Here is a 25,128-nt window from a genome sequence, read left to right as displayed (position 1 = left end):
CCCTTCTGGTTTTCCGAGCCCCGACCCTGAAGCGCGTGTCTGCTGGTTCTCTCCTGCAGGCCCCCCAAGACCAGGTTCTTCTTCACAGTCACCCCTCAGCCCATCCTCCTGAGCCCGGGCATAAGCTTCGTTCTCCCCATCATCTTCCGGCCCCTGGAGGAGGTAAGGTCCACCGTGGCAAGCAGAGGGCAGTGAGGGACACATGCACAGTGACGCTGAACTGGCTGAGCCCCAAGGAGCCCCCACCACCGTGCACACATCCCACCAACGGTAGCAAAACTCCAGCTTGGGAAGCCCTGGAGAGGCTCAGACCTAAAACTCTTTAGACAGAGGTGTTTTCAGTTGGATGTTGGCTGTGCTACTGTATTAGTCATCCAGGCTCTTTGGTCTCTTCCTGCTCTCAAAATGTTCCCCCAAAATGCATTGTTTCCCACAAAAGAGGCCCCATATCTCTGAGACCAAGACAGTGGTAGAGCCCAGATAACCAGCCATCTCCCCAGAGACTGAGATGGAGGGCCACCTCTCAGTGGTTGTGTTGGGGGGATGGCCAACCGCTGGGGTGGACCATATGGTCCCTGAGTACCATCCGGGTACCGGTACTGATTAGGGGCTGCCTCTGCCCCCAACCCCCACACTGCAGAAGGAGTACACGGACCGGCTGTGGTTTGAGAAGGAGGAGGGGATGTTCTGTGTGGACCTGAGGGCCACCCTGCCTTGCCACAATCTGACCTGCCCAGCATCCCTGCAGTTGCCTATGTGTGCCGTGGGGGACATGGCTGAGGCCTGGTTCTGCCTGGACAATGTAGGGTGAGGGGAGCGGCTGCAGCTCAGAGGTGGGGAGAGCAAGTACCTGGGGGAAGAGAGACCGGCGTTTCTGGTGTGGAAAGGGGTGGGCGAGTAACGAGTGGTGCCCAGTATCTCTACCTTCCTAAAGCAAGGGCGGTGACCAGAATGAGCCCAGAGGCTCTGACTAGCTTCACCCTGCAGGGACCTGCTTACCTTCTTCAATTGGGAGTTCCCAAGCCCGTTCCAGATGCTGCCCGCCAGGGGGCTGCTGGGGCCAGGCCAGGCTTGCCGGATCAAGGTGACCTTTCAGCCTCTCGTGGCTGTCATCCAGAAAGTCCAGGCCACGTGCTGGTACGGGGAGGCTGGCAAACAGAGGAGCAGCATCCAGCTGCAGGCTGCAGGTGACGCTCACCTCCTACCTGTGCCCGGAGCCCACGCTCACCTCCTACCTGTGCCCGGAGCCCACACTCACCTCCTACCTGTGCCCGGAGCCCACACTCACCTCCTACCTGTGCCCGGAGCCCACACTCACCTCCTACCTGTGCCCGGAGCCCACACTCACCTCCTACCTGTGCCCGGAGCCCACCTGCTCACCTCCTACCTGTGCCCGGAGCCCACACTCACCTCCTACCTGTGCCCGGAGCCCACGTTCACCTCCTACCTGTGCCCGGAGCCCACCTGCTCTACCTCCTACCTGTGCCCGGAGCCCACGCTCACCTCCTACCTGTGCCCGGAGCCCACGTTCACCTCCTACCTGTGCCCGGAGCCCACCTGCTCTACCTCCTACCTGTGCCCGGAGCCCACGTTCACCTCCTACCTGTGCCCGGAGCCCACCTGCTCTACCTCCTACCTGTGCCCGGAGCCCACCTGCTCTACCTCCTACCTGTGCTCGGAGCCCACCTGCTCTACCTCCTACCTGTGCCCGGAGCCCACACTCACCTCCTACCTGTGCCCGGAGCCCACACTCACCTCCTACCTGTGCCCGGAGCCCACCTGCTCTACCTCCTACCTGTGCCCGGAGCCCACGCTCACCTCCTACGTGTGCCCGGAGCCCACACTCACCTCCTACCTGTGCCCGGAGCCCACGCTCACCTCCTACCTGTGCCCGGAGCCCACCTGCTCTACCTCCTACCTGTGCCTGGAGCCCACCTGCTCTACCTCCTACCTGTGCCCGGAGCCCACGCTCACCTCCTACCTGTGCCCGGAGCCACGCTCACCTCCTACCTGTGCCCGGAGCCCACCTGCTCTACCTCCTACCTGTGCCCGGAGCCCACCTGCTCTACCTCCTACCTGTGCCCGGAGCCCACCTGCTCTACCTCCTACCTGTGCCCGGAGCCCACCTGCTCTACCTCCTACCTGTGCCCGGAGCCCACCTGCTCTACCTCCTACCTGTGCCCGGAGCCCACCTGCTCACCTCCTACCTGTGCCCGGAGCCCACGCTCACCTCCTACCTGTGCCCGGAGCCCACCTGCTCTACCTCCTACCTGTGCCCGGAGCCCACCTGCTCTACCTCCTACCTGTGCCCGGAGCCCACCTGCTCTACCTCCTACCTGTGCCCGGAGCCCACGCTCACCTCCTACCTGTGCCCGGAGCCCACCTGCTCTACCTCCTACCTGTGCCCGGAGCCCACCTGCTCTACCTCCTACCTGTGCCCGGAGCCCACGCTCACCTCCTACCTGTGCCCGGAGCCCACGCTCACCTCCTACCTGTGCCCGGAGCCCACCTGCTCTACCTCCTACCTGTGCCCGGAGCCCACCTGCTCTACCTCCTACCTGTGCCCGGAGCCCACCTGCTCTACCTCCTACCTGTGCCCGGAGCCCACCTGCTCTACCTCCTACATGTGCCCGGAGACCACGCTCACCTCCTACCTGTGCCCGGAGCCCACGCTCACCTCCTACCTGTGCCCGGAGCCCACCTGCTCTACCTCCTACCTGTGCCCGGAGCCACCTGCTCTACCTCCTACCTGTGCCCGGAGCCCACCTGCTCACCTCCTACCTGTGCCCGGAGCCCACGCTCACCTCCTACCTGTGCCCGGAGCCCACCTGCTCTACCTCCTACCTGTGCCTGGAGCCCACCTGCTCTACCTCCTACCTGTGCCCGGAGCCCACCTGCTCACCTCCTACCTGTGCCCGGAGCCCACGTTCACCTCCTACCTGTGCCCGGAGCCCACCTGCTCTACCTCCTACCTGTGCCCGGAGCCCACCTGCTCTACCTCCTACCTGTGCCCGGAGCCCACACTCACCTCCTACCTGTGCCCGGAGCCCACACTCACCTCCTACCTGTGCCCGGAGCCCACCTGCTCTACCTCCTACCTGTGCCCGGAGCCCACGCTCACCTCCTACCTGTGCCCGGAGCCCACCTGCTCACCTCCTACCTGTGCCCGGAGCCCACGCTCACCTCCTACCTGTGCCCGGAGCCCACACTCACCTCCTACCTGTGCCCGGAGCCCACCTGCTCTACCTCCTACCTGTGCCCGGAGCCCACCTGCTCTACCTCCTACCTGTGCCCGGAGCCCACCTGCTCTACCTCCTACCTGTGCCCGGAGCCCACCTGCTCACCTCCTACCTGTGCCCGGAGCCCACACTCACCTCCTACCTGTGCCCGGAGCCCACCTGCTCACCTCCTACCTGTGCCCGGAGCCCACACTCACCTCCTACCTGTGCCCGGAGCCCACGTTCACCTCCTACCTGTGCCCGGAGCCCACCTGCTCTACCTCCTACCTGTGCCCGGAGCCCACGCTCACCTCCTACCTGTGCCCGGAGCCCACGTTCACCTCCTACCTGTGCCCGGAGCCCACCTGCTCTACCTCCTACCTGTGCCCGGAGCCCACGTTCACCTCCTACCTGTGCCCGGAGCCCACCTGCTCTACCTCCTACCTGTGCCCGGAGCCCACCTGCTCTACCTCCTACCTGTGCCCGGAGCCCACCTGCTCTACCTCCTACCTGTGCCCGGAGCCCACACTCACCTCCTACCTGTGCCCAGAGCCCACACTCACCTCCTACCTGTGCCCGGAGCCCACCTGCTCTACCTCCTACCTGTGCCCGGAGCCCACGCTCACCTCCTACCTGTGCCCGGAGCCCACGCTCACCTCCTACCTGTGCCCGGAGCCCACGCTCACCTCCTACCTGTGCCCGGAGCCCACGCTCACCTCCTACCTGTGCCCGGAGCCCACCTGCTCTACCTCCTACCTGTGCCCGGAGCCCACCTGCTCACCTCCTACCTGTGCCCGGAGCCCACGCTCACCTCCTACCTGTGCCCGGAGCCCACCTGCTCTACCTCCTACCTGTGCCTGGAGCCCACCTGCTCTACCTCCTACCTGTGCCCGGAGCCCACCTGCTCACCTCCTACCTGTGCCCGGAGCCCACGTTCACCTCCTACCTGTGCCCGGAGCCCACCTGCTCTACCTCCTACCTGTGCCCGGAGCCCACCTGCTCTACCTCCTACCTGTGCCCGGAGCCCACACTCACCTCCTACCTGTGCCCGGAGCCCACACTCACCTCCTACCTGTGCCCGGAGCCCACCTGCTCTACCTCCTACCTGTGCCCGGAGCCCACGCTCACCTCCTACCTGTGCCCGGAGCCCACCTGCTCACCTCCTACCTGTGCCCGGAGCCCACGCTCACCTCCTACCTGTGCCCGGAGCCCACACTCACCTCCTACCTGTGCCCGGAGCCCACCTGCTCTACCTCCTACCTGTGCCCGGAGCCCACCTGCTCTACCTCCTACCTGTGCCCGGAGCCCACCTGCTCTACCTCCTACCTGTGCCCGGAGCCCACCTGCTCACCTCCTACCTGTGCCCGGAGCCCACACTCACCTCCTACCTGTGCCCGGAGCCCACCTGCTCACCTCCTACCTGTGCCCGGAGCCCACACTCACCTCCTACCTGTGCCCGGAGCCCACGTTCACCTCCTACCTGTGCCCGGAGCCCACCTGCTCTACCTCCTACCTGTGCCCGGAGCCCACGCTCACCTCCTACCTGTGCCCGGAGCCCACGTTCACCTCCTACCTGTGCCCGGAGCCCACCTGCTCTACCTCCTACCTGTGCCCGGAGCCCACGTTCACCTCCTACCTGTGCCCGGAGCCCACCTGCTCTACCTCCTACCTGTGCCCGGAGCCCACCTGCTCTACCTCCTACCTGTGCCCGGAGCCCACACTCACCTCCTACCTGTGCCCGGAGCCCACACTCACCTCCTACCTGTGCCCGGAGCCCACCTGCTCTACCTCCTACCTGTGCCCGGAGCCCACGCTCACCTCCTACCTGTGCCCGGAGCCCACGCTCACCTCCTACCTGTGCCCGGAGCCCACGCTCACCTCCTACCTGTGCCCGGAGCCCACCTGCTCTACCTCCTACCTGTGCCCGGAGCCCACCTGCTCTACCTCCTACCTGTGCCCGGAGCCCACCTGCTCTACCTCCTACCTGTGCCCGGAGCCCACCTGCTCTACCTCCTACCTGTGCCCGGAGCCCACCTGCTCTACCTCCTACCTGTGCCCGGAGCCCACCTGCTCACCTCCTACCTGTGCCCGGAGCCCACGCTCACCTCCTACCTGTGCCCGGAGCCCACGCTCACCTCCTACCTGTGCCCGGAGCCCACGCTCACCTCCTACCTGTGCCCGGAGCCCACCTGCTCTACCTCCTACCTGTGCCCGGAGCCCACCTGCTCTACCTCCTACCTGTGCCCGGAGCCCACGCTCACCTCCTACCTGTGCCCGGAGCCCACCTGCTCTACCTCCTACCTGTGCCCGGAGCCCACCTGCTCTACCTCCTACCTGTGCCCGGAGCCCACGCTCACCTCCTACCTGTGCCCGGAGCCCACCTGCTCTACCTCCTACCTGTGCCCGGAGCCCACCTGCTCTACCTCCTACCTGTGCCCGGAGCCCACCTGCTCTACCTCCTACCTGTGCCCGGAGCCCACCTGCTCACCTCCTACCTGTGCCCGGAGCCCACCTGCTCTACCTCCTACCTGTGCCCGGAGCCCACGCTCACCTCCTACCTGTGCCCGGAGCCCACCTGCTCTACCTCCTACCTGTGCCCGGAGCCCACGCTCACCTCCTACCTGTGCCCGGAGCCCACCTGCTCTACCTCCTACCTGTGCCCGGAGCCCACCTGCTCTACCTCCTACCTGTGCCCGGAGCCCACGTTCACCTCCTACCTGTGCCCGGAGCCCACCTGCTCTACCTCCTACCTGTGCCCGGAGCCCACGCTCACCTCCTACCTGTGCCCGGAGCCCACCTGCTCTACCTCCTACCTGTGCCCGGAGCCCACCTGCTCTACCTCCTACCTGTGCCCGGAGCCCACACTCACCTCCTACCTGTGCCCGGAGCCCACACTCACCTCCTACCTGTGCCCGGAGCCCACCTGCTCTACCTCCTACCTGTGCCCGGAGCCCACCTGCTCTACCTCCTACCTGTGCCCGGAGCCCACCTGCTCACCTCCTACCTGTGCCCGGAGCCCACGCTCACCTCCTACCTGTGCCCGGAGCCCACCTGCTCTACCTCCTACCTGTGCCCGGAGCCCACCTGCTCTACCTCCTACCTGTGCCCGGAGCCCACCTGCTCTACCTCCTACCTGTGCCCGGAGCCCACCTGCTCACCTCCTACCTGTGCCCGGAGCCCACGCTCACCTCCTACCTGTGCCCGGAGCCCACGCTCACCTCCTACCTGTGCCTGGAGCCCACCTGCTCTACCTCCCTTGGTCCTAAAGCCTCCGTGTGCCCTTTACCCCACCTCTGCCCTGGCCTGGCCCCCATGGACCCCCACCAGCTCCCTGCCCTCCCCCCAGCCCTGCACGCTTTGCCTTTTCTTTGCCTTCCTTGGTGTCATAGGCCAGTGTTTCCCTGGGGACTCCTACCTCTTCAAGGGGCTATTCAGCTGGGGCCACAGAGACCCTGGCGGGTTTTCCTCCAAGACCCTCCCCCCAATCTTTGGTCCAGCCAAATGTGCCCAGCTGCTGGTGAACATAAAGCAGAAGCGACCGGAGGACCAGGATGTGGAGGGCTTCCAGAAAGTGCTGCACTTTGGCTCTGTGGCTGTGGGCTGCACGGCCAAGAGGCAAATCAGGCTGTATAATCCGTCGGTGGTACGCATCCTGTGCTCGCGGGGGCCAGGGGCAGGACTCGGGACCGTGGGGCTGTGTGCTCCTGAAACCCGTCCCCTATAAAGAATGTCCTCTTTCTCTCCGTACCTTTGGCTCCAAGCCCCACATAACCCCTGTCCGTGCCCCTGACCCTCCAGAACAATCCACAGAGCAGCCCAGGACTGTCCCAACCCCAGAACCACAGCTAAGCTTTTGGTACCTTCAGGAGAGGGGGAAGGTACCTCCCTGTCAGTCCCAGTACAGGGCACATGGCTCGACTCCGTCCTTAGTCCTGGTGAAGGTAGCATCACCCATGCCCGAAGCTGACACATGAGGCAAAGGCTGGTGCCAGCTGCCCGCACCCTCTTGGCTCGGAACCTTGGTCATGACAGACTGCCCCAGCCTGCGACCTGACCATTCCTGGCCTCACCTGGCCCCGCAGGTGAGTGCCCCCTTCAGGATTGAAGTGGCCCCAGACGTGCTGACCAAAGACCAGGCCTTCTTGTGCCCCACGGCCTCTGGCGTCGTGCCCCCAGGAAAGAAGAGATATGTGTCGGTGTTTTTCCACCCCGAGACCTTGGATGTCAGAACTATGGACTACTTGAGTGTCGTGCCCTCTGGCTGTGCCTCCCAAACCCTGCTCAAAGTCGTTGGTTTCTGTAGAGGTACTTGGAACCCCAGGACGCTGCACTTCTTTGGGGACAGGAGCAGCCCATGCTTAGGATTGGGAAATACTTCTTGCCTGCTAAGAACCGGGTGCCTCCTTGCCCTTCAGTCTCGGTGTCTGCTGCCCCCTGGTGGGCTCAGTGAGGAATCAGTTGAGGACACCCAGAGATCATGTGCCTGCCCTAAGTCCTGGAGACCCGGAGGTCTGCTCAGGCTGCTGGGGCTCCCAGACTTTCCACCTTGGCCTTCTGTCTGCAGGCAGCACCCCCTCTCACCAGTGGGACCCTTGGGAGGCTGCTACTCCAGCCCCACCCCGGTGCAGGGCTAACTCACAGGGACCCCCATCTCCTATGCCCAGGTCCTGAAGTGTCCCTGCAACACTACTGCATCAATTTCAGCTGGGTCAACCTTGGAGAGCGCTCAGAGCAGCCCCTGTGGATTGAGAACAAATCAGACTGCCTGGCTCACTTCCAGTTTGCCATTGACTGCCAGGAGAGCGTCTTCAGCCTCACACCTGCCTTCGGGACCCTGGTGGGCAAGGCCCGCATGACCCTGCTCTGTGCCTTCCGGCCCACGCACCCCATCATCTACTTCCGGCGGGTGGCCTGTCTCATCCACCACCAGGTGAGGGGGGGAGGGGGCGAACAGGAGCTTCTCTGGGAGCTGGAGGGCCAATCTGAGGCCCAAGGATAAAGACAGTGCTTAGCGCTCACCTCTGTGTTCTGGAGCTCCTGGGGCTGTCTGCCTGGCCTACTTCCTCCCGGGCCAGCCTGGTTCTGGAGCCAGAGCATGGCCAGGGGCACAGGCAGTTCACTCTGAGCCGGGCGGGCGGGCGGGTGTGCCCACTTTGTCCTGACTGCTCCAGGCCAGGGACTTTCTGCTGCTGTTCTGAAGGAGAAGGGAGATCAAGCTCACCCCACACAGCACAGGCAAGGCCCAGAGCCTTGAACTGCGCATGAAACCCTGCCCTGCATGAGCTCATTCATACTGTGCCCTGACCAACCTGTGCCGGCCAAGGTGGTGGGTGGGGACTGAAATGCAGCCTCATGTGGACAAATGTCATAGGACCCAGTGTTCCTGGATCTGATCGGGACCTGCCACTCGGACAGCCTGAAGCCGGCCGTCCTGAGGCCTCAGCACCTCACTTGGCACCGTGCGCACCTGGTGCGGGGCCTGACGCTCTACCCGCCAGACATCCTGGGCCTCATGCTGAGCGAGAGGAAGCTGGAGCAGGATGAGAATGGGGCCCTCATGATCCCCACAGAGGTTCGTGGGCCCCACGGGGTCTGGGGGGCAAGCCCTCCCAGGTTCATGCCCCCTTCTCTAGCAGTTCTCGGGGGGGGCAGTCCTGCGCCCCCAGAGTGCTGGGGGGCAACCTGTGTGGAGCTCCTGCAGTTTTCCCCAGAAAGAAACATACCGGCAAGAGGCATGCAGGAGGAGGCAGTGGGCCTTCCCGTCTCTCGCCACCAGGACCCGAAGGACGTGCCGGCCCTGCAGTGTCCCCCCATCCCCCCCATGACTGAGTACTTCTGCGATGGCACCAGAGACTTGGCCATCTTTCCCCCGCCCGTCAGCATGGAGCCGGCCGAGGTGGATTTTGGTGCCTGCCCTGGACCTGAGGACCCCAACCCTGTCCCACTGCGCCTGGTGAACCACACCAAGGGCAAGATCACTGTGGTCTGGACACGCAGGCCTGACTGCCCCTTCTGGGTGACCCCAGAAACCTGTGATGTGCCCCCGCTCAAGTCCACAGCCATGCACCTACACTTCCAGCCATCGTGCCCAGACTGCCTCTACGTGGTGGAGCTCGAAGCCTTCGCTGTCTATAAGGTGTGTGCAGACAGACAGTGTGGGGAAGGTTGGTTCTCTGTCCCGACGCCTGAATGGCAGGGTGGGTCAGGGGGGTGACAGGGACGTGCTGCAGGATCTGTCTCCTCCACGCCAGGCCCTTCTCCTTGTCTTCTTGGCTGGGCAGTGGCCTTGCTGGTGGCTTCTCCCAGGCTCGGGGCCTGCCTTGGCTGCGGGGCTTCTTGGCCTATCTGATTGTGTCTCATTCATGTGTGGCCTCCTACCTTCCACAAAGGGAGAGCTCAGCTGGGGTCAGGCCCTTGGGAAATTCTGGTGGACAAGGAGTAGCTCCCTGGGCGCCTGGCTTCTCTTCTAGTCCTTGAAGGAGGACACAGTCCCTAAAGGAGCTGTGGGCAGGAACCAGGGCCCGGGGGACAGTCGGGGCGCCAGATAATTAGATGTGTGTGACAAGGGGCTCCCAGCACAGCCCTTGCCCAGGAAACTCCGGGCACAGGCTAACCCAGCCTGGCCTCAGTCTCAGACACACAGCACTCCCTCCTCATCTCCCGTTGGTCCTGCCCAGTCCCTCCTGCCTCACTTGGCTCCGCCCACCGCTGTTCTCTCCCAGCGGCCAGGGGCCCAGAGCTGAGAGAAGAGTTGAGCAGTACAGTCAAGATCAGACTCCCTTGGCCCTGGCCGGTTGGCTCAGCAGTAGAGCGTCGGCCTGGTGTGCGGGGGACCTGGGTTCGATTCCCGGACAGGGCACACAGGAGAAGCACCCATTTGCTTCTCCACCCCCCTCTTCCTCTCTGTCTCTCTCTTCCCCTCCCGCAGCCAAGGCTCCATTGGAGCAAAGATAACCCGGGCGCTGGGGATGGCTCCTTGGCCTCTGCCCCAGGCGCTAGAGTGGCTCTGGTCTCGGCAGAGCAACGCCCTGGAGGGGCAGAGCATCGCCCCCTGGTGGGCAGAGCATCGCCCTTGGTGGGCGTTCTGGGTGGATCCCGGTCGGGCGCATGCGGGAGTCTGTCTGACTGTCTCTCCCCAGTTCCAGCTTCAGAAAAATACAAAAAAAAAAAAAAAAAAAAAAAAAAAAAAGATCAGACTCCCTTACCAGCCGTGTGACCTTGAACAAGTCCCTTAATGTTTCTGAGTCCTGGTCTTTTCAGCTACTAATCTGGGGTCATATCCAAACTTTGGAGAAGGCTCTTCAAAGCTGAGTCTTTAATTGCCTCCATTCAAATATCCTGGCAGTGAAACACGGAGGTGTGTAGGAACAAGGCTGTGGACACCTGCCTGGGCCGAGGCTGAGCCGTCAGATTTTTAGGCTCTATGCCTAGCCCCGCACTGTCCCATATGGCAGCCACCAGCTACCCGTGGCCAGCAAGCACTTGAAATGTGGCCATTCTGAGTGAAGATGTGCTGAAAGGGTAGGAGACACTGGAGTTTGAAGACTTAGTGTGAAAAGAATGTAAAATATCTCACAAATCACTTATATATTGGATATTTGTTTGAAATGAGATTTTAGTTTTATTAGGTTAAATAAAACAAATAATTGAAATTAATTTTATGTGTTTGAATTTATCGATGTGGCTACTGGAACCTTTAAAGTTATGTTTGTGGTCCACATTTGTGGGTCTCAGTGTTTCTGTTGGCCCGCGTCTCTCTAGGTACATTCTTACAGGACGTCCCACGGCCGTTGTGAGGCTGAAAGAGCACTGGCTGCGTGCTCAGTGAGGGCAGCCAGGCACACAGCAGGAGGGGCTGTTAGGACTTGTTGTCTGCACTGTTCGCAGGGAGCGCCTCCCTTCTGTGCCCCATGTAGGACCCCTGCCGTGCAGGGAGGCACGCGAGGGCGCTGCGCAGGGTCAGGCACAGGACTCTGAGCTCATCCGTGGACCTGGCCCCCTGCAGGTCCTGCAGAGCTTTCATAATATCGAGGAGGACTGCACGGTGTGCCCCTCCTGGTGCCTGACTCTCCAGGCACGAGGCCACAGCTACCGCGCCGCCTTGGAGCACTGCACCCCCCAGTACTCCCTGGACGCCCCCAAGGTGAGCGTGGTCCAGCAGCAGTGGGAGGTGGGACGGGGGGCTTCTGCTGTGGCCTGCAAATTCTTCTCCCTTCTCTAAGGGTCTGAGAAATGCATCCCAGCACCCTCCCTGGCTGTCCCAAGCTCCCGCCTCCAGCCCCTGGGGCTCCGGGCCAGTGGAGGCCCTGGAGCAGGGGAGAGTCTAGGGCCCGGACAGCTGGCTCCTGCCTGCTCCCTCTGAGATACTCCCCTCTCCTCTCACACTCAGGTGTAAGACTCTCCAGCTCCTTCATTTGTCTGAGACCCATTTCCTGAACACCTGCCAGGGGTGGGGCTGCCATATCATGAGCCCCTGCTCTCGGGGATCACCGAGAGCTCCGTGGGTCGCAGAACCAGTCTCTTGGCTTAGCCCCTTCCTCGGGGAGTCATAATTCCCAGGCCTTCCCTGTCTGAGCAGCAGGACGACATAGGGCTTGAAACAGACCTTAGAGCCAGACAGCCAAGTTCTAATTCCGGTTTCCCCTCTGATGCAGTTGTCAGACTTTTCGTTCGTTCTCACTCCCCTTAAACTGCTGGAAAGGCATCACTTTCGGAGAAGGTGCTTAGGGAGCTTCTGCTCCTCCCACCAGCTGTGTTTCTGCACAAGGGCACCCCTTCCGGAAGCCCTTCATGACTGCAAGGGTTTCCCCTGGCCAGCCCCTTCCAGCAGTGCGTGGCCTCTGCCGCCACCTGGAGCATTCCGGCCCCTGTCAGTCCCCCACAGCCTTGAGCAATGCACTTGTTGTCCAGCTGAACCGGGGGGCCCCCTGCTCAGCGACTTCGGGCCTGTGTTTTGTAGCCTGCTCGGCTCTCAGCCCGGTGCTGGCCACACCCTAGATGCCTAAGGAGTGTTTGGAAGCTGGGCCTGCTGGGCTTTCACTTTCTCAAAGTGGGGCTCTCCTCGGCCCCTGCAAGGGAGTCATCTGGAGGGCTGCTTACCCTGGAGCTTCCGGACCAGGAGCTCTGAAAGTGGGTTTTCCAAAAGCGGTTTCCGGGCCCCTTAAAATGAAAGAACTCTTCCTTAACTTTGAGGAAGGGTCTGTGAGGCCTGACTTTTCTGGGGCCAGTTCCTGTGGTCACTCTATCTCCCTGTCTGGAAGTCTCTGGAGGACAGAAGCATTTTTTGGTGCCAAGCTATGGCCTCCCTCCGTTACCTACTCCCAGGCTTGGCTTGGATGTGTAGAGGCGGCATGGCTCCCCTTGGAGACAGCCCCACCCAAGGCCACATAGACTTCCTTGAGTGTGTGTATCAGGGGTGGGGAGCATGTGCATCTGAGCATGGGTCCCTCTTTTCTTGCATCCCAGCTGTTTCCTGCAGTGTCTCCCAGTGAACCTTCCTACCGCAGCCTGCTCCTGACCAACAAAGGTTCCATGTTGCTGACCTTCAATCTGGCCCCCCAGAGCAGCCCGGACATCTCCCTGAAGCCCAGCTCGGGCTGCGTGGCCCCTGGAGCCCACAAGATCTTCTTTATCTGTACCTACCCCAAGGGCAGCTCCTGGAAGCAGCACGTTTTATACTTACAGTTCAATTTTTGTCCGCAGTATCTTAAGGTAGGAATCTGGGGTAAGGGGCTGGGTCCCTAGGAGTGAGCCATTGTTGGGGGCATCCCTCTTCAAAACCCCATTCTTGGGTTGGCCTTCAAAGCTTACTAAAAGTAGCTAAGGGGGCCCTGGCCAGTTGGCTCAGCGGTAGAGTCTCAGCCCAGCGTGTGGATGTCCCGGGTTTGATTCCTGGTCAGGGCACACAGTAGAAATGCCCATGTGCTTCTCTACCCCTCCCCTTCTTGCCTCTCTTTCTCTTCTCCTCCTTCAGCCATGGCTCAATTGGAGCAAGTTGGCCCCAGGTGCTGAGAATGGCTCCACAGCCTCTTTCTCAGGCACTAAGAAGAGCATGGTTGCTGAGCAATGGAGCAATGCCCCAGATGGGCAGAGCATCACCCCCTAGTGGGCTTGCTGGGTAGATCCTAGTCAGGGTGCATGCGGGAGTCTGTCTCTGCCTTCCCTCCCCTCACTGAATAAAAAAATAAATAAATAAAGTAGCCAAGAGGCTGTTACTCCTCCAAGAAGTGGCATAGCAGGAAGAGGACCTCACTCCTGTGTCTAAGAATAGCTCTCTCACCCCTCAGGGCCTGGCCTATCCACCTCATGGGGTCTGGACAAGAGAAGGGGTTCATAGGTCCCACAGGATGGAGTGGAGGCAACATAAGACTCATATCTACAGGTGGTAGAGGGGTGTTTGGAGCCAGTCCAGGGAAAGGGTCTGGGGTGGTAAACCCACACACATCCGGCCCATGAAATGGTCTCTACATCCTCTCTCAGTCCCTGAGTTCTTTTCAAGAACTATGTCCTAGGTCAGTCCTGACCCACTCTGCCTTTGACAGAAGCTGCCACGTCCAGGCTGGCAGAGGGCCTTTTGCTGCCCTTGCCTAGGGGTAAAAGCTGCCCAGCTGTGGCTGCCTGGGCCATCAGGGATCCAGGGCTGCAGGGTGAGGTCAGGGCACTGCCCTCCCTGCTCTGGCTGCAGGAGGTGAGCATGCAGAGCCGGGAGGAGCTGCTGCAGCTGCAGCTGGACACCCACAGCAGCGTCTTCTTCAAGCCCACCCGGGTAGGCTGCTCCTCCACCAGCCACTCCACCTTCCGCAATCCCTCGCGTCTGCCCCGGGAGTTCGAGTGGAGGGTCTCCCAGCAGTACCGAAAGATGCTGGCCGTCCAGCCTGCCAGGGGGCTTATCCAACCCAATGAGAGCCTCGTGAGTTCCCTGCCCCACTGCCAAGGGCTGGGGGGGGGGTGCCTGCCATCCTCACCCCACCATCGTCTCTTATGCAGGCCTCTCAGGGCCAGGCTTACGCTGTGCACCTCCCACTGGATCTGTAGCCACTTCCCCCAGTCTTATGAGCAGGTGTGGTTGTTGCTGGTATCATCACTTCATTTAATATCGATGAGTCAAGACTTAGAGAAGCAAACTGCATTTACTAAGATTATAGATTAAGAGGTGCAGAGCTGGAACTTAAAGCAGGCTTTCTGATGCCACTGCCCAAGGGTGAGTCCACCCTCCATCCATGGTCCCCAAAATCGTGAGGTCACTGGCAGGTGGTTTGGAGCAGCTGGCCTTGAGGCCAAATGATGGAGAGGGACTCCCAGAGTCCCCAGTGGCTGTCTGGAGGGGTACAGGCTGGGACACAAACTAGCAGATCCCCATACTGGTCTAGGACCTTATAGTCCAGCTGGAAAGCCAGACGGGCCCCAAACCACCAACACACGGCCGGGGTAGTGATCGGCGAGGCGAGCGGCCACGCAGACCCCGGGGCCAGCCTTGGGAGTGCACACCCCAGCTCCCACCAAGTGCCCTCACCAGCTATGTGACCCTGGGAAAACTACTCCAATTCTCTGAGTCTCCAGTTTCTCATCAGAAAATAAGGCACTGAAATAATACCACTTACCTGGTGGGGATAAAGGATTGAGAGGCAAAGGGAAATAACACAATATACGATCTGTGTAAGGTAGACACGAGGTGCACAAGGTAAACACCCAGAGAGGCTTGCCATAGCCTGCTGTCCTGCAGGGGAACCTCGGACAGCCAGGAGCCTGGGTGGGGGCTTCCTGGAGGCACCCACAGGGAGAATCTCTGTGCCTGCAGACGCTGACGTGGACCTTCAGCCCTCTGGAGGAGACCAAGTACCTGTTCCGAGTGGGGGTGTGGGTCTGGGAAGCCGGCCTGCCCCCAAACGCCAAGCCCTCCCCCACCACGCACTACATGATCCGGCTGGTGGGCCTGGGCATCACCAACACCCTCTCTGTGAGTGGGAGAACCCTTGTGGGTTGGGGTAGGGAGCTGGGGGCCATAGGCCAGGGGACCCCAGGGAACCTGGCTCAGAGAGGGGAGCCCTCTGACCCCTGGCCCGCACCTCTGGACCTGCCCTTCCCCGGGGACTAGGGCCAGGGGTGGGAAGCCGGGGCCGTGGTGGGGGAGCCCCCACCCCCCGTCTGAATCTGGCTCTCAGGCAAAGGAGAAGGAGCTGGACTTCGGGAACGTGGTGGTGAACAGTGAGCAGTCCGGGTCGCTGGTGCTCCTGAATGAGGGCAATTGCACCCTCTGTTATCGCCTGTCCCTGGAGCAGGGCAGCCCAGAGGTGGTCAGCAGCGACCCCCTCGGTACGGGGCCTGCGCCAGCACCGGGGCCGGGGAGGTGGGCAGTGGTTAGATCATAGCTAGCAGGCAGGCAGAACAGAGTTTAAAACCCCCTGCTTCTGCTTTCTAGACGTGTGGCATCGGGCTGGCCCTGTCTGAGCCTTAGCTTTCTCACCTGTAAAATGGGGCCCCTGGCGGCACCTGCCCCAGAGACTGCTCGGAGGAGCAGAGTGTTTAGCAGGTGCCAGTGACACAAAGACAGATCCCTTCTGTCTTGGTCTGGGGGGAGGGACCCTGCTCCCCGTTTTCCGGCTCCGAGCCGGCTCCGTAGCCAGTGCTCCGCGGGCCGGGAGGGTAGCTGGGAAGGAGCAGGAGGGGAGGCAGGGCCTGCCTGCACTGCGCTGAAGGCCTCTCCGCTCTCGACCCCACGCCATCACCCCGTCACCCCTGAGCAGCTCTTCAGCTGGACCGCACGGAGGGGAGCATGCCGCCCCGGTCTCAGGACACCATCTGCCTGACCGCCTGTCCCAAGCAGCGGTCCCAGTACTCCTGGACCATCAGTTACTCTCTCCTCTCCCACAGAGGTACCTGGGCCACCTGACCGGGAGCCAGTGCCTGGAGGAGAAGGGGAGGGCTGTGTGAGCAGGAGTGGGGTGGGGGGGTACGCCTTTGGGTGACTGGTATGCATGCCTCATAGCAACCACCTGTCTGTGCGGGGGTCTGTGTGTCCGATGCCTGAGCTGTGAAGGACTCAGGGTACAGCGGTTAGAGCTGTGCTAATTGAAAGAGGGATCGTAGACACATCCTCAGCTGCCTCGGGCCTCAACTTCCTCCACAGTGGAATGGAGTTGTTCCCAGCCTGCCCCAGGGCACGGGTGGTGTCCAGGGCAGCACAGAAGGGTGGCTTAGCGTGTGGACTCGAGCCAGACTGCCTGGGACTGGATCCTGGCCCCTACGCTTATTAGCTATGTAACCGTAGCAAGTGTTTTAACCTGCCAGTACCTCAGTTTCCACATCTGTAAAATGGGAATAATAATGGAGCACAGGCAAGAAAAAGGAAAGAAGTACTGATACAGGTTACCACATGTCGGAACCTTGAAAAGATTATGCCAAGTGAAAGAATCCAATCACAAAAAGCCACGTACATAGCGTGTGATTCCATTTATGTGAAGCATCCGAATGGGCAAATTTATAGCAACAGAAAGTAGATTAGGCTTTACCAAGGGTGGAGGGAGGGGAGAATGAGGAGTGACAGCTACTTGGTACTGGGTTTCTTTAGGGATGATAAAAGTGTTCTAAAATTAGATAGCAGTGATGGTCGCACTGCTCTAAATATACAAGAAAACTCTGAATTGTATGCATTAAAGGGTTAATTTTATGTTATATAAATCATGTTTTCTTTCTTTCTTTCTTTCTTTTTTTTTTTTTTTTTGCTTCTTCTTTTCCAAGTGAGAAAAGGGGAGATAGAAAGACAGACTCCCACATGTGCCCTGACCGGGATCCACCTGGCAAGCCCCATCTGGGGCTGATGCTCTGCCCACCTAGGACCATGCTCGCAACCGAGCTATATTTAGCACCTGAGGCAGAGGCTCCATGGAGCCATCCTCAGCGTTTGGGGCCGATGTGCTCAAGCTGTGGGAGAGGAAGAGAAAGAAAGAGAGAGGAGGGAGAAGGGGAGGTGTGGAGAAGCAGATGGTCACTTCTGTGTGCCCTGACCAGGAATTGGACCCGGGACTTCCACACGCCAGGTTGACACTATACCACTGATCCAACCAGCCAGGGCCATAAATTATGTTTCAATAAAGCTGTTAGTAAGAACTAACTTGAACACAAACACAATGCACATCAAATACAGTGGTGTGCGTGAAGCACCCAGGATGGTGCCTGGTACATAAAAGTATCAGACAAGGGCTAGCTGTTGTTGGAAACGTCTCAGAGCCTGGGAGACATCCGCTGTTCCTGACAAGGGTCCTGGGGCAGGTTGCCCAGGGCTCCTGCACAACCCACCCTGTGGGAGCCAGGAGGTGAATGCACCCCTCTCAGTCACATCCCTGTCCCCCAGATAACAAGGTTGGAGAGAAGCAGGAGCTGTGCCGTGTCTTCCTGGCAGCCGTGTACCCCATGCTCTCCATCCAGAATGTCTGCTCCATGGGCAGCACTGAGGGCATCACCCGGAGGCACCTATGGCACCTCTTCTCCTTGGACATGCTCAACAGCTACTTAAAACATGACCCCTTCCCTGGAGAGCTCACCTACAAGGTGCCCACCCGGCACAGGTGAGCAGAACCTGGGAGACGGGGGAGGGGGAGGGTCAGGGCCCGACTGGGGATGTTCTTGGAGCTTTCTGTCCACACCCTCAGCACAGGGCCCTGTCCAAGAAGTGGGCCCTTACCTGCCCCCTAACTTTTGCCCATCCGGGGAGGGGCCTGGAGAAGGCAGGGGTTGCCTTGATGTCCGAAGCGCTAGCCCACCTGCCCAAGGCTCTGCCTCCCACCTGTAGGGAGCGGAGTGCTAAGCCAGTGCCCCTGGGAGGGCACTGCCCTGTTCCTGAGCCCCTGTATGAGCCCCTTTCTCTGCTCCCTACAGCACAAGTCGGATCCCCCCCGTCCTCACCTCTCTGAAGCTCGACTTCAATTTTGGGGCAGCGCCAATAGAGGCGCCACCCTCTGTGGTGCTCCTGGCTCTGAAGAACAGTGGTGTGGTGCCCCTGGACTGGTATGGCTGGCGCGGAGGGGCTGGCTGGGGGCCTGGGAGGCAGGTGCGGGAGGCCTTCCCTAGCTGGTGGTAGACCTGGCTGCCCAGTGCCTATGGAAGCAGGTACCCCATTGATGGGGCGCGGAGGCCGGGGTGGGACTGGGGTCGCCCAGCAGGACGCAGGATCTGTCACTGGCTTAGACACGTTAGGTCAGTAGGCTCAGCAGTGGTGGAATCATGGTGTTAGAGACAGACACTGCGGCCTCGGTGAGTGAGGAGCACCCACTGGAGACAGGCACTGCGGCCTCAGTGAGTGAGGAGCACCCACTGGAGACAGGCACTGCGGCCTCAGTGAGTGAGGAGCACCCACTGGAGACAGACACCGCGGCCTCGGTGAGTGAGGAGCACCCACTGGAGACAGGCACCGCGGCCTCGGTGAGTGAGGAGCACCCACTGGAGACAGGCACCGCGGCCTCGGTGAGTGAGGAGCACCCACTGGAGACAGGCACCGCATCCTCAGTGAGTGAGGAGCACCCACTGGAGACAGGCACCGCGGCCTCGGTGAGCGAGGAGCACCCACTGGAGACAGGTACTGCGGCCTCAGTGAGTGAGGAGCACCCACTGGAGACAGGCACCGCAGCCTCAGTGAGTGAGGAGCACCCACTGGAGACAGGCACTGCAGCCTCAGTGAGCGAGGAGCACCCACCGCGGCCTCAGTGAGTGAGGAGCACCCACTGGAGACAGGCACTGCGGCCTCAGTGAGTGAGGAGCACCCACTGGAGACAGACACTGCAGCCTCAGTGAGCGAGGAGCACCCACCGCGGCCTCAGTGAGTGAGGAGCACCCACTGGAGACAGACACCGCGGCCTCAGTGAGTGAGGAGCACCCACTGGAGACAGGCACCGCAGCCTCAGTGAGTGAGGAGCACCCACTGGAGACAGGCACCGCGGCCTCAGTGAGTGAGGAGCACCCACTGAGATCTGCTCCAGGCCTGGCACTGTGCTTTATAACCCTTTCTCCGCCAAGCCTCACTCCAACTGGGGGGAAAACCCTCCTCTGCTGACTCTTTCGCAGATGGGAGGCTAAGGACTCAGCAGAGTCGGGTTTACACCCAGACTGGGCTCTGTGCAACTCCAGAGCCCCCGCCTTCACCGGCTAATCAGCAAGGCTTTGAACTGCTCCTGGGTACCAGGCACTGCGCTGGGCGCTGGGGCACCCTGACAGAGCCCCGTCCAGCAGGGACAGCTGGGTGGTGTGTGGGGGGGTGGACAGAAGTCTGCTGGCACGGTGCTGTCGGGAGGAAGGTGTGGCTGCGCAAAGCCGCCTGGGTGGAGACTTTGGCCCCAGGGCAGGCTACACTCCTCTAGTCACTGGGGCCCAGGCCTGGAGACCTGAGTCCGCCACGCTCGGCCCTTCCTGTGCTTGGCTCTCCTCCCACTGGGGCCCAAACCTGTGCCCAGTAAACATCCCGTTTCCATGCCAGGGCCGTTTCTTGTTCTTCCTCCCTGTCTCTGCCACGCGCCTTGATTTCCTAGTAAACTTCCTTTTGATGACTTCCAACTTTCTTTGGCTACACGGAGGTGAGGAAGAAGCGTCCCATCTGGGTCAGGCTTGAGAGTGAGCGAGCCAGGAGTCCAGCCTGGGCGGGCAGTGCATGGGTGAGAGTGAAAATATGCAGGCAGGGGCACCTGGGACGGCAAGAGCCCTCCTGCCACAGCAGAGTCTCAGGGGCCTGGGGGCTGCATCGTCCGGGTGCCAGGGCTGCCCCTACTCTCTGGGTTACCCTGCCCCTACTCTCTGGGCTATCCTGCCCCTGCCTGTGGCGGAGGCAGCTGGGGGCGCTGGCTCACCGGGCAGCCCTTGGATGAGGAGGGCTGGGACTGTGAGTAACGGAGGCTTTCTGACCCCAAATGACTGAGGAAGCTTGGCAGGCAGGGCTGCGAGCCTGATGGGAAAGGCCCAGGGTCGGCTTTGAGCTCTGGATCCGCCATTCACTGGGCTCTCTGAGCGGCCAGGAGCCAGGTCCGACGGAGCTGGGGGGCAGGGGGAGTGGTGGCAGGAAGAGCAGCACTGGCCTGTGCCCCGCTGTGCAGCAGGGTGTTTTGGTGGATCGTGTGTGCCTGTGTGTTTGGGTAGGAGCAGGCCAGCTCACACTCTCCGTGGAGAGGGTCCAGGTTGCTGGAAACCAGGCGAGAGGAAACCTAGGCAGAGTGCCCGCCGAGCTGGGCCCATCCATTAGGGGATCATTTGAGGCTCAGGAAGGCCTTCTGTGCTCCTTCCAGGATTCCGAGCCCAGGGAACCTTCCTCGGATGGCTGGACCCTCCCAGGCCTTCTGTGTGTGTGCTTCCGTTCCCTTCCTTAGAAGGCTGTTTTTGAAAAGCCTGGCTGGTCTCCGCTGAGCTTATAAAGAACAAACCGGAGGCTTAGCTCCTGCCAAGACCAGCAAGAGACAGGGAGCGTGCACTCGGCCTGGAGGTGGTGGCAGGCGGGACAGACAGACTGAGAACCCCAAGGATGATGAGGAGAGCCTGGGAGAGAGGGAGCCACGTGGCTGGCCCCTCCCTTCGAGCCTTCTCTGCTGCTGCTGCCCTCAGCAGTGTGAGACGCGGGGCCTTGGACTGCAGGGGGAGTCCCTGCAGGGGCTGCTTAACATCGTGTTCCCTCATTGCTCATTAAGTCACTGGCTGGATCTCTCCTGGGGCTTCAGAGGCGCGGGGTCGGGCTGGACCAGAATAGAAGTGCAGGGGAGTGAGCCGGCCCCCCAGGGCCAGCGGGCTCTCGGAGCGGGCAAGCCTTTTGGTGCAGGGCGGTCTGCGCTGCGGAAGCCCTGAGGCCACTCCACTCCGACTTGGACACGGGGAGGGGGCAGATTGGAAAGGCTTCCTGGAGGAAGCTACAACTAAGCTAGGCCCTCAACCTTGGGGCTGCAAAGAACCTTCCAACAGAGCACCTGGTGTGCACCTGGGTAGGAGGAAAGGGCACAACATACGCAGAGCATTGATAGGGTAGGAGGGAAGGGCTGGCACGCACTGGGGAAGCCGGCAGGGGCCAAGGTCTCTAGGCCATAGGATCCTTCTCCTTCTGAGCGTTTGGACTTCCGAGAATAGAGATGGGATGGACTATGGGAGGAAGGGCAAAGACACCATCTACTTTTAAGAGCCGTCACTCTGATCTGGGTTGCAGAGAGAGAAATGGATGAGCAGCTTGAGGCAGGGGGCAGGTCGGGAGGCTGCTGTCTCTGCGGAGTTGGGGTGCTCACGCTAGAGGATTGGCCGGGAAAGGGGGCTCAGAATTATTTGGAAGGGGAGGCTGGGTGAGAACAGAGAGGGAAATGGAGGTGATGAAACTACTCAGACAACCCCATAATAGCAAGATCTCTACTGATCAATATTCCCTAGATAAAATGACAAAAGCAGTCCATTCACCTGTAACAAGTCAAATGATACAAGAGCGATGGAAGAAATTCCCCAGCAACCCCCCCCCCCCCAGTCCACCTTGCGGAGTGCTGAGAGCTTTCTCTCTCTGCACTTGTACAAAATACAGACCCAGGGACAGTTACAGGGTTATTCTGTTTCTTTCATTTCATTTTATTTTTTATGGTAACAGTATAAAATGATACATATTACTTTCTGCTCAATATTCTATCAATAACATTCCCTGTAGATTAATACAGATCAATACATAGCTCTAACTCATTGCATAATATCCCATTATAGGGATGGCCCTTACTATGGCTTTATTGGAGGGCGGTAGTGGTTCCCAGTGCTTTTTTGCCACCACAGAGACGGTTGTGATAAACCGTGTGTGTGTGCGTGTGTGTGTATGTGTGCACACGTGTGCATGTGCATGCAGGGATTTATTCCTGCAGGTTACTTCCCCAAAATAGGATTTCTAAGTCAAAGGGCATATACATTTTTCATTCCAAGTTTTTACAAAAAAAGTAGTAGCAGTTTCTTCTCTCCTGACCTATTTTTGAGGGTGTCTTTTTTCCAAACTTAATGAAATTAGATGTAACTCTTTCACATTTCTGATGTAAAAATACTTCAGACTCACTGGAGGGGTTTTGATTTGCTTTGCTCAGCTCCCTTCGAGCCTTTTCGGAAGTGTTGGCCGTTTTGTTTTCTCCTCTGACTTCTCCCTGTTCATAGCCTCTGCCAGTTTGGGGCCGTCTCTGTGCCGGATCTCAGATTGTGACCCTGGGACCCCTTGCGACTTGTTTCTCAGCTGTTGAGAGTGCAGGGCCTACTCTACTATGCCAGGCATGCCAGGAATTAACCGACGCCTGGCTTTGCTTCAGATTCCAGAGCGCCGGTCCTGCTGGGTTACCTGTTCTCTGCCCTGTGCTCACGCTGGCTTGGGGACCCTGGTTGGCCCTGCTGGCATTCTTAGGTGTCTCAAATGGACCTTCCTAGGAATTTTGTCATAGAAACCCCTCCAGGGTTAGTGGCCGGCTCCAAGTCACCCACATATAAAAGTGACCTTCTTGACCCCTGGCAGCCACAATGGGAGCCCGGCCTTCACTTCCTGGTTAGTCATTGGCTGTGAGAATCCACCACCACCCCGTTTGCCCTGCCATGCATGGGACAGTTTGCCAGATGGCAGGATGAAGTAGGGAGGCATGAAGGAAGCCTCCAGCATTCCTCGTGGGGCTCAGAGCTCCTGCCTCTCTATTCCGACTAAGAGGCTTCACTCCTGCTTTGCACCCCTCTCCCAGGACCTTCCTCTTCCCAAATGACCAGCACATCGACCTGGACCTGTGGGCGGAACAAGCAGAGCTCGACCCCACCGAGCTGCACCAAATGCGCGTGCAGGACAATAGCGTCTTCTCCATCAGCCCCAAGGCCGGGAGCCTGAGTCCTGGGCAGGAGCAGGTGGTGGAGCTCAAATACAGGTGCTGCCCCCCACCCCACCCCCCTGCACTTCAGCTCCTGGAGTATCCAGGCCTTGCACTGTGTGATTCCAGGGCACCCTGAGCAGCCACCACCCTGGGGGGACCCCCCTTCCCACCTGCAGGGGAGGGTTAATTCCCCTCCTACCCCTTCCCAACTCAGGGGCTTCCATGTGCTCCCAGGGCCAGCTCCAAGCCACAGGCGTGCTGTGATCATTTGTTCTCCCACTGGTACCAGGGCTCCCTAACTCATTCCGGACCTGTGTCCTCCCTTCCAGCCACCTGTTCATTGGCACTGATCGCCTCCCCGTGCTATTCAAGGTGTCCCACGGCCGGGAGATCCTGGTGAGCCCCAGTGCGGGTCCTGTCCTTGGAAAATCAAGAGAGGAGCAGGGAGTTATGACCCCCAGAGAGCAGGGATCTGGATCTCTCTGCTCAGGGCTTCTCTTTCCCCCCGGGGAAGGATGCTACCCATGAGCCCTCTATTTCCAGCTAAATTTCATAGGCGTGACAGTGAAGCTGGATCAGAAGTATGTGCACTTCACCTCCACTAGCCACCAGTTCATCCCTGTCTCCATCGGCGACACACTGCCCCCACGGCAGGTCAGTGGTCTACATCGTCCTGGTCCCCAAGAGGCCTGCGTGTTGATCTCTGTGTATCTGCAAAAGTTCTTGACAGGGTGACAAAAACACTGCCTTCCAGAAGCCCTCACTCTAAAAGGGAGGGCTGGAGGCTGAACCCCGAGATTGGGCAACAGGAAGAGACCTGAGTCGAGAGGCACCGGTTTCTGGGTGCCTGGTGCTCAGCCCTCTGCCAGGCCCGCTCCCGCGCAGAAGAAGGGCTCTGTCTTCTTTTCTCTCTGGCGCAGGGTTCTTCAGACTTCTTTGACCATGAACCGCACTAATATGTTTTGGGAAATAACCCAGTACTTAATACACATACAACTGATCATAAATCAATACATACACTACTACATGCAAAGTACTCTGATGTTTTTTTAATTATTATATTCTGTTCCATTTCTTTAAATGCTGGATATGACCCATTAAATTAGTTTCGTAACCTGCTCACTGATAGGTCTCAGCCACAGTTTGAAAATCACTGCTCCAAGAAGGACATCTTTCCGGAATATGAAAAACTTGAATGTGAATTCTGAAGATGCTGTAGGGTTTTCTTTATTATTTGGAGCAGACCCAGTTCCTTTGCTGTGAAAATGTACATTGGAAATCTCCAAGAAGGGAACATAGTATTTCCCCAAACCTTTCACAGCTCTGAAATTTCTAACCCTTTAGAATCCCTTGTGTTCCTGGGCAGGGGGCCTCAGCCACTGAGCCTAATGGGCTTCCAGGACCTGAGGGGGGTCGCCAGCCCGAAGCTCTGTTAACGTCCCTACACCACCCTTTATCCCACTGGCTTCCCAGGAACCCCACTTGGGGCTGGCACTGCCCAAGCCTAGAGAGGTCCAGACACTCAGAGAGGAAGGCAAGGACTCAATGGCCCCAGCAGAGCTTTCCAGGGTGACCAGACCACTCTCCTGCGGCCCTGAATGCAGACAATGGAAAATACCCTCCAGTCTGCAGCCATAGACTCAGCTGTGCCTCCAGTCAAACTCAAGTGTGGCAGAGCTTTCTCTCTCATTCGGGAGGTGATGACAGATGATGGCCTGGGCTGGCAAGGGGGCAGTGGAAAGAGAGAGAAGTCAACAGGTTTAATTTACATTTTGGAGGTAACATCGTTGGGACTTGCTGGGGGCTGGGTAGTAAGAGGAAGGGCGGGGTTGAGGATGTATCTGACTACTCCTGGTTCGAGCTACTGGGACTGCAGTGCCATTCATTGGAAGGAGAAACCCTAGAAGGGGCTGCAGGTCTTAGAGTGAAGAGATTGTTTTGGCCCAAATGTGGGATGCCTGAGACACAAGCAAGAGAGGTGGTCAAGTAGAAGCTGGTGTTGGGTCTGAAGTCCAGAGGGCGGTCTAGGCTGGGGGAATAGTCAGCACATTGAGGAGTGGGTGCTGAAAAAGATGAGAGGTCTGGGTATC

The 25,128-nt window shown here is 59.6% G+C and overlaps 1 protein-coding gene across 5 annotated transcripts in view; it reads left to right on the top strand.

Annotated features, from left to right (window-relative positions):
- CFAP65 (cilia and flagella associated protein 65) overlaps positions 1-25,128 on the top strand; it is a 40,347-nt gene that overhangs the window by 6,703 nt on the left and 8,516 nt on the right. For 4 of the 5 annotated variants that reach the window (XM_066345257.1, XM_066345255.1, XM_066345256.1 and 1 more), the window contains exons 3-21: positions 60-162; positions 641-807; positions 988-1,187; positions 6,716-6,861; positions 7,301-7,523; positions 7,883-8,148; positions 8,590-8,790; positions 8,995-9,354; positions 11,224-11,361; positions 12,684-12,929; positions 13,903-14,127; positions 15,016-15,174; positions 15,380-15,530; positions 15,962-16,090; positions 17,569-17,782; positions 18,093-18,221; positions 22,916-23,092; positions 23,368-23,434; positions 23,582-23,692. In XM_066345257.1, coding sequence (XP_066201354.1) covers positions 60-162; positions 641-807; positions 988-1,187; positions 6,716-6,861; positions 7,301-7,523; positions 7,883-8,148; positions 8,590-8,790; positions 8,995-9,354; positions 11,224-11,361; positions 12,684-12,929; positions 13,903-14,127; positions 15,016-15,174; positions 15,380-15,530; positions 15,962-16,090; positions 17,569-17,782; positions 18,093-18,221; positions 22,916-23,092; positions 23,368-23,434; positions 23,582-23,692 — 3,412 coding nt within the window. Of the gene's footprint in view, positions 1-59; positions 163-640; positions 808-987; positions 1,188-6,715; positions 6,862-7,245; positions 7,524-7,882; positions 8,149-8,589; positions 8,791-8,994; positions 9,355-11,223; positions 11,362-12,683; positions 12,930-13,902; positions 14,128-15,015; positions 15,175-15,379; positions 15,531-15,961; positions 16,091-17,568; positions 17,783-18,092; positions 18,222-22,915; positions 23,093-23,367; positions 23,435-23,581; positions 23,693-25,128 lie in introns of those variants that run through there. The other variant, XM_066345259.1, reaches the window with a different exon arrangement.

Source organism: Saccopteryx leptura, chromosome 7 (assembly GCF_036850995.1).
Source record: "Saccopteryx leptura isolate mSacLep1 chromosome 7, mSacLep1_pri_phased_curated, whole genome shotgun sequence".
Lineage (NCBI taxonomy): Eukaryota > Metazoa > Chordata > Mammalia > Chiroptera > Emballonuridae > Saccopteryx > Saccopteryx leptura.
Note: the sequence above shows the minus strand (reverse complement) of the source record. Positions and strands in the feature narration are given on the sequence as shown.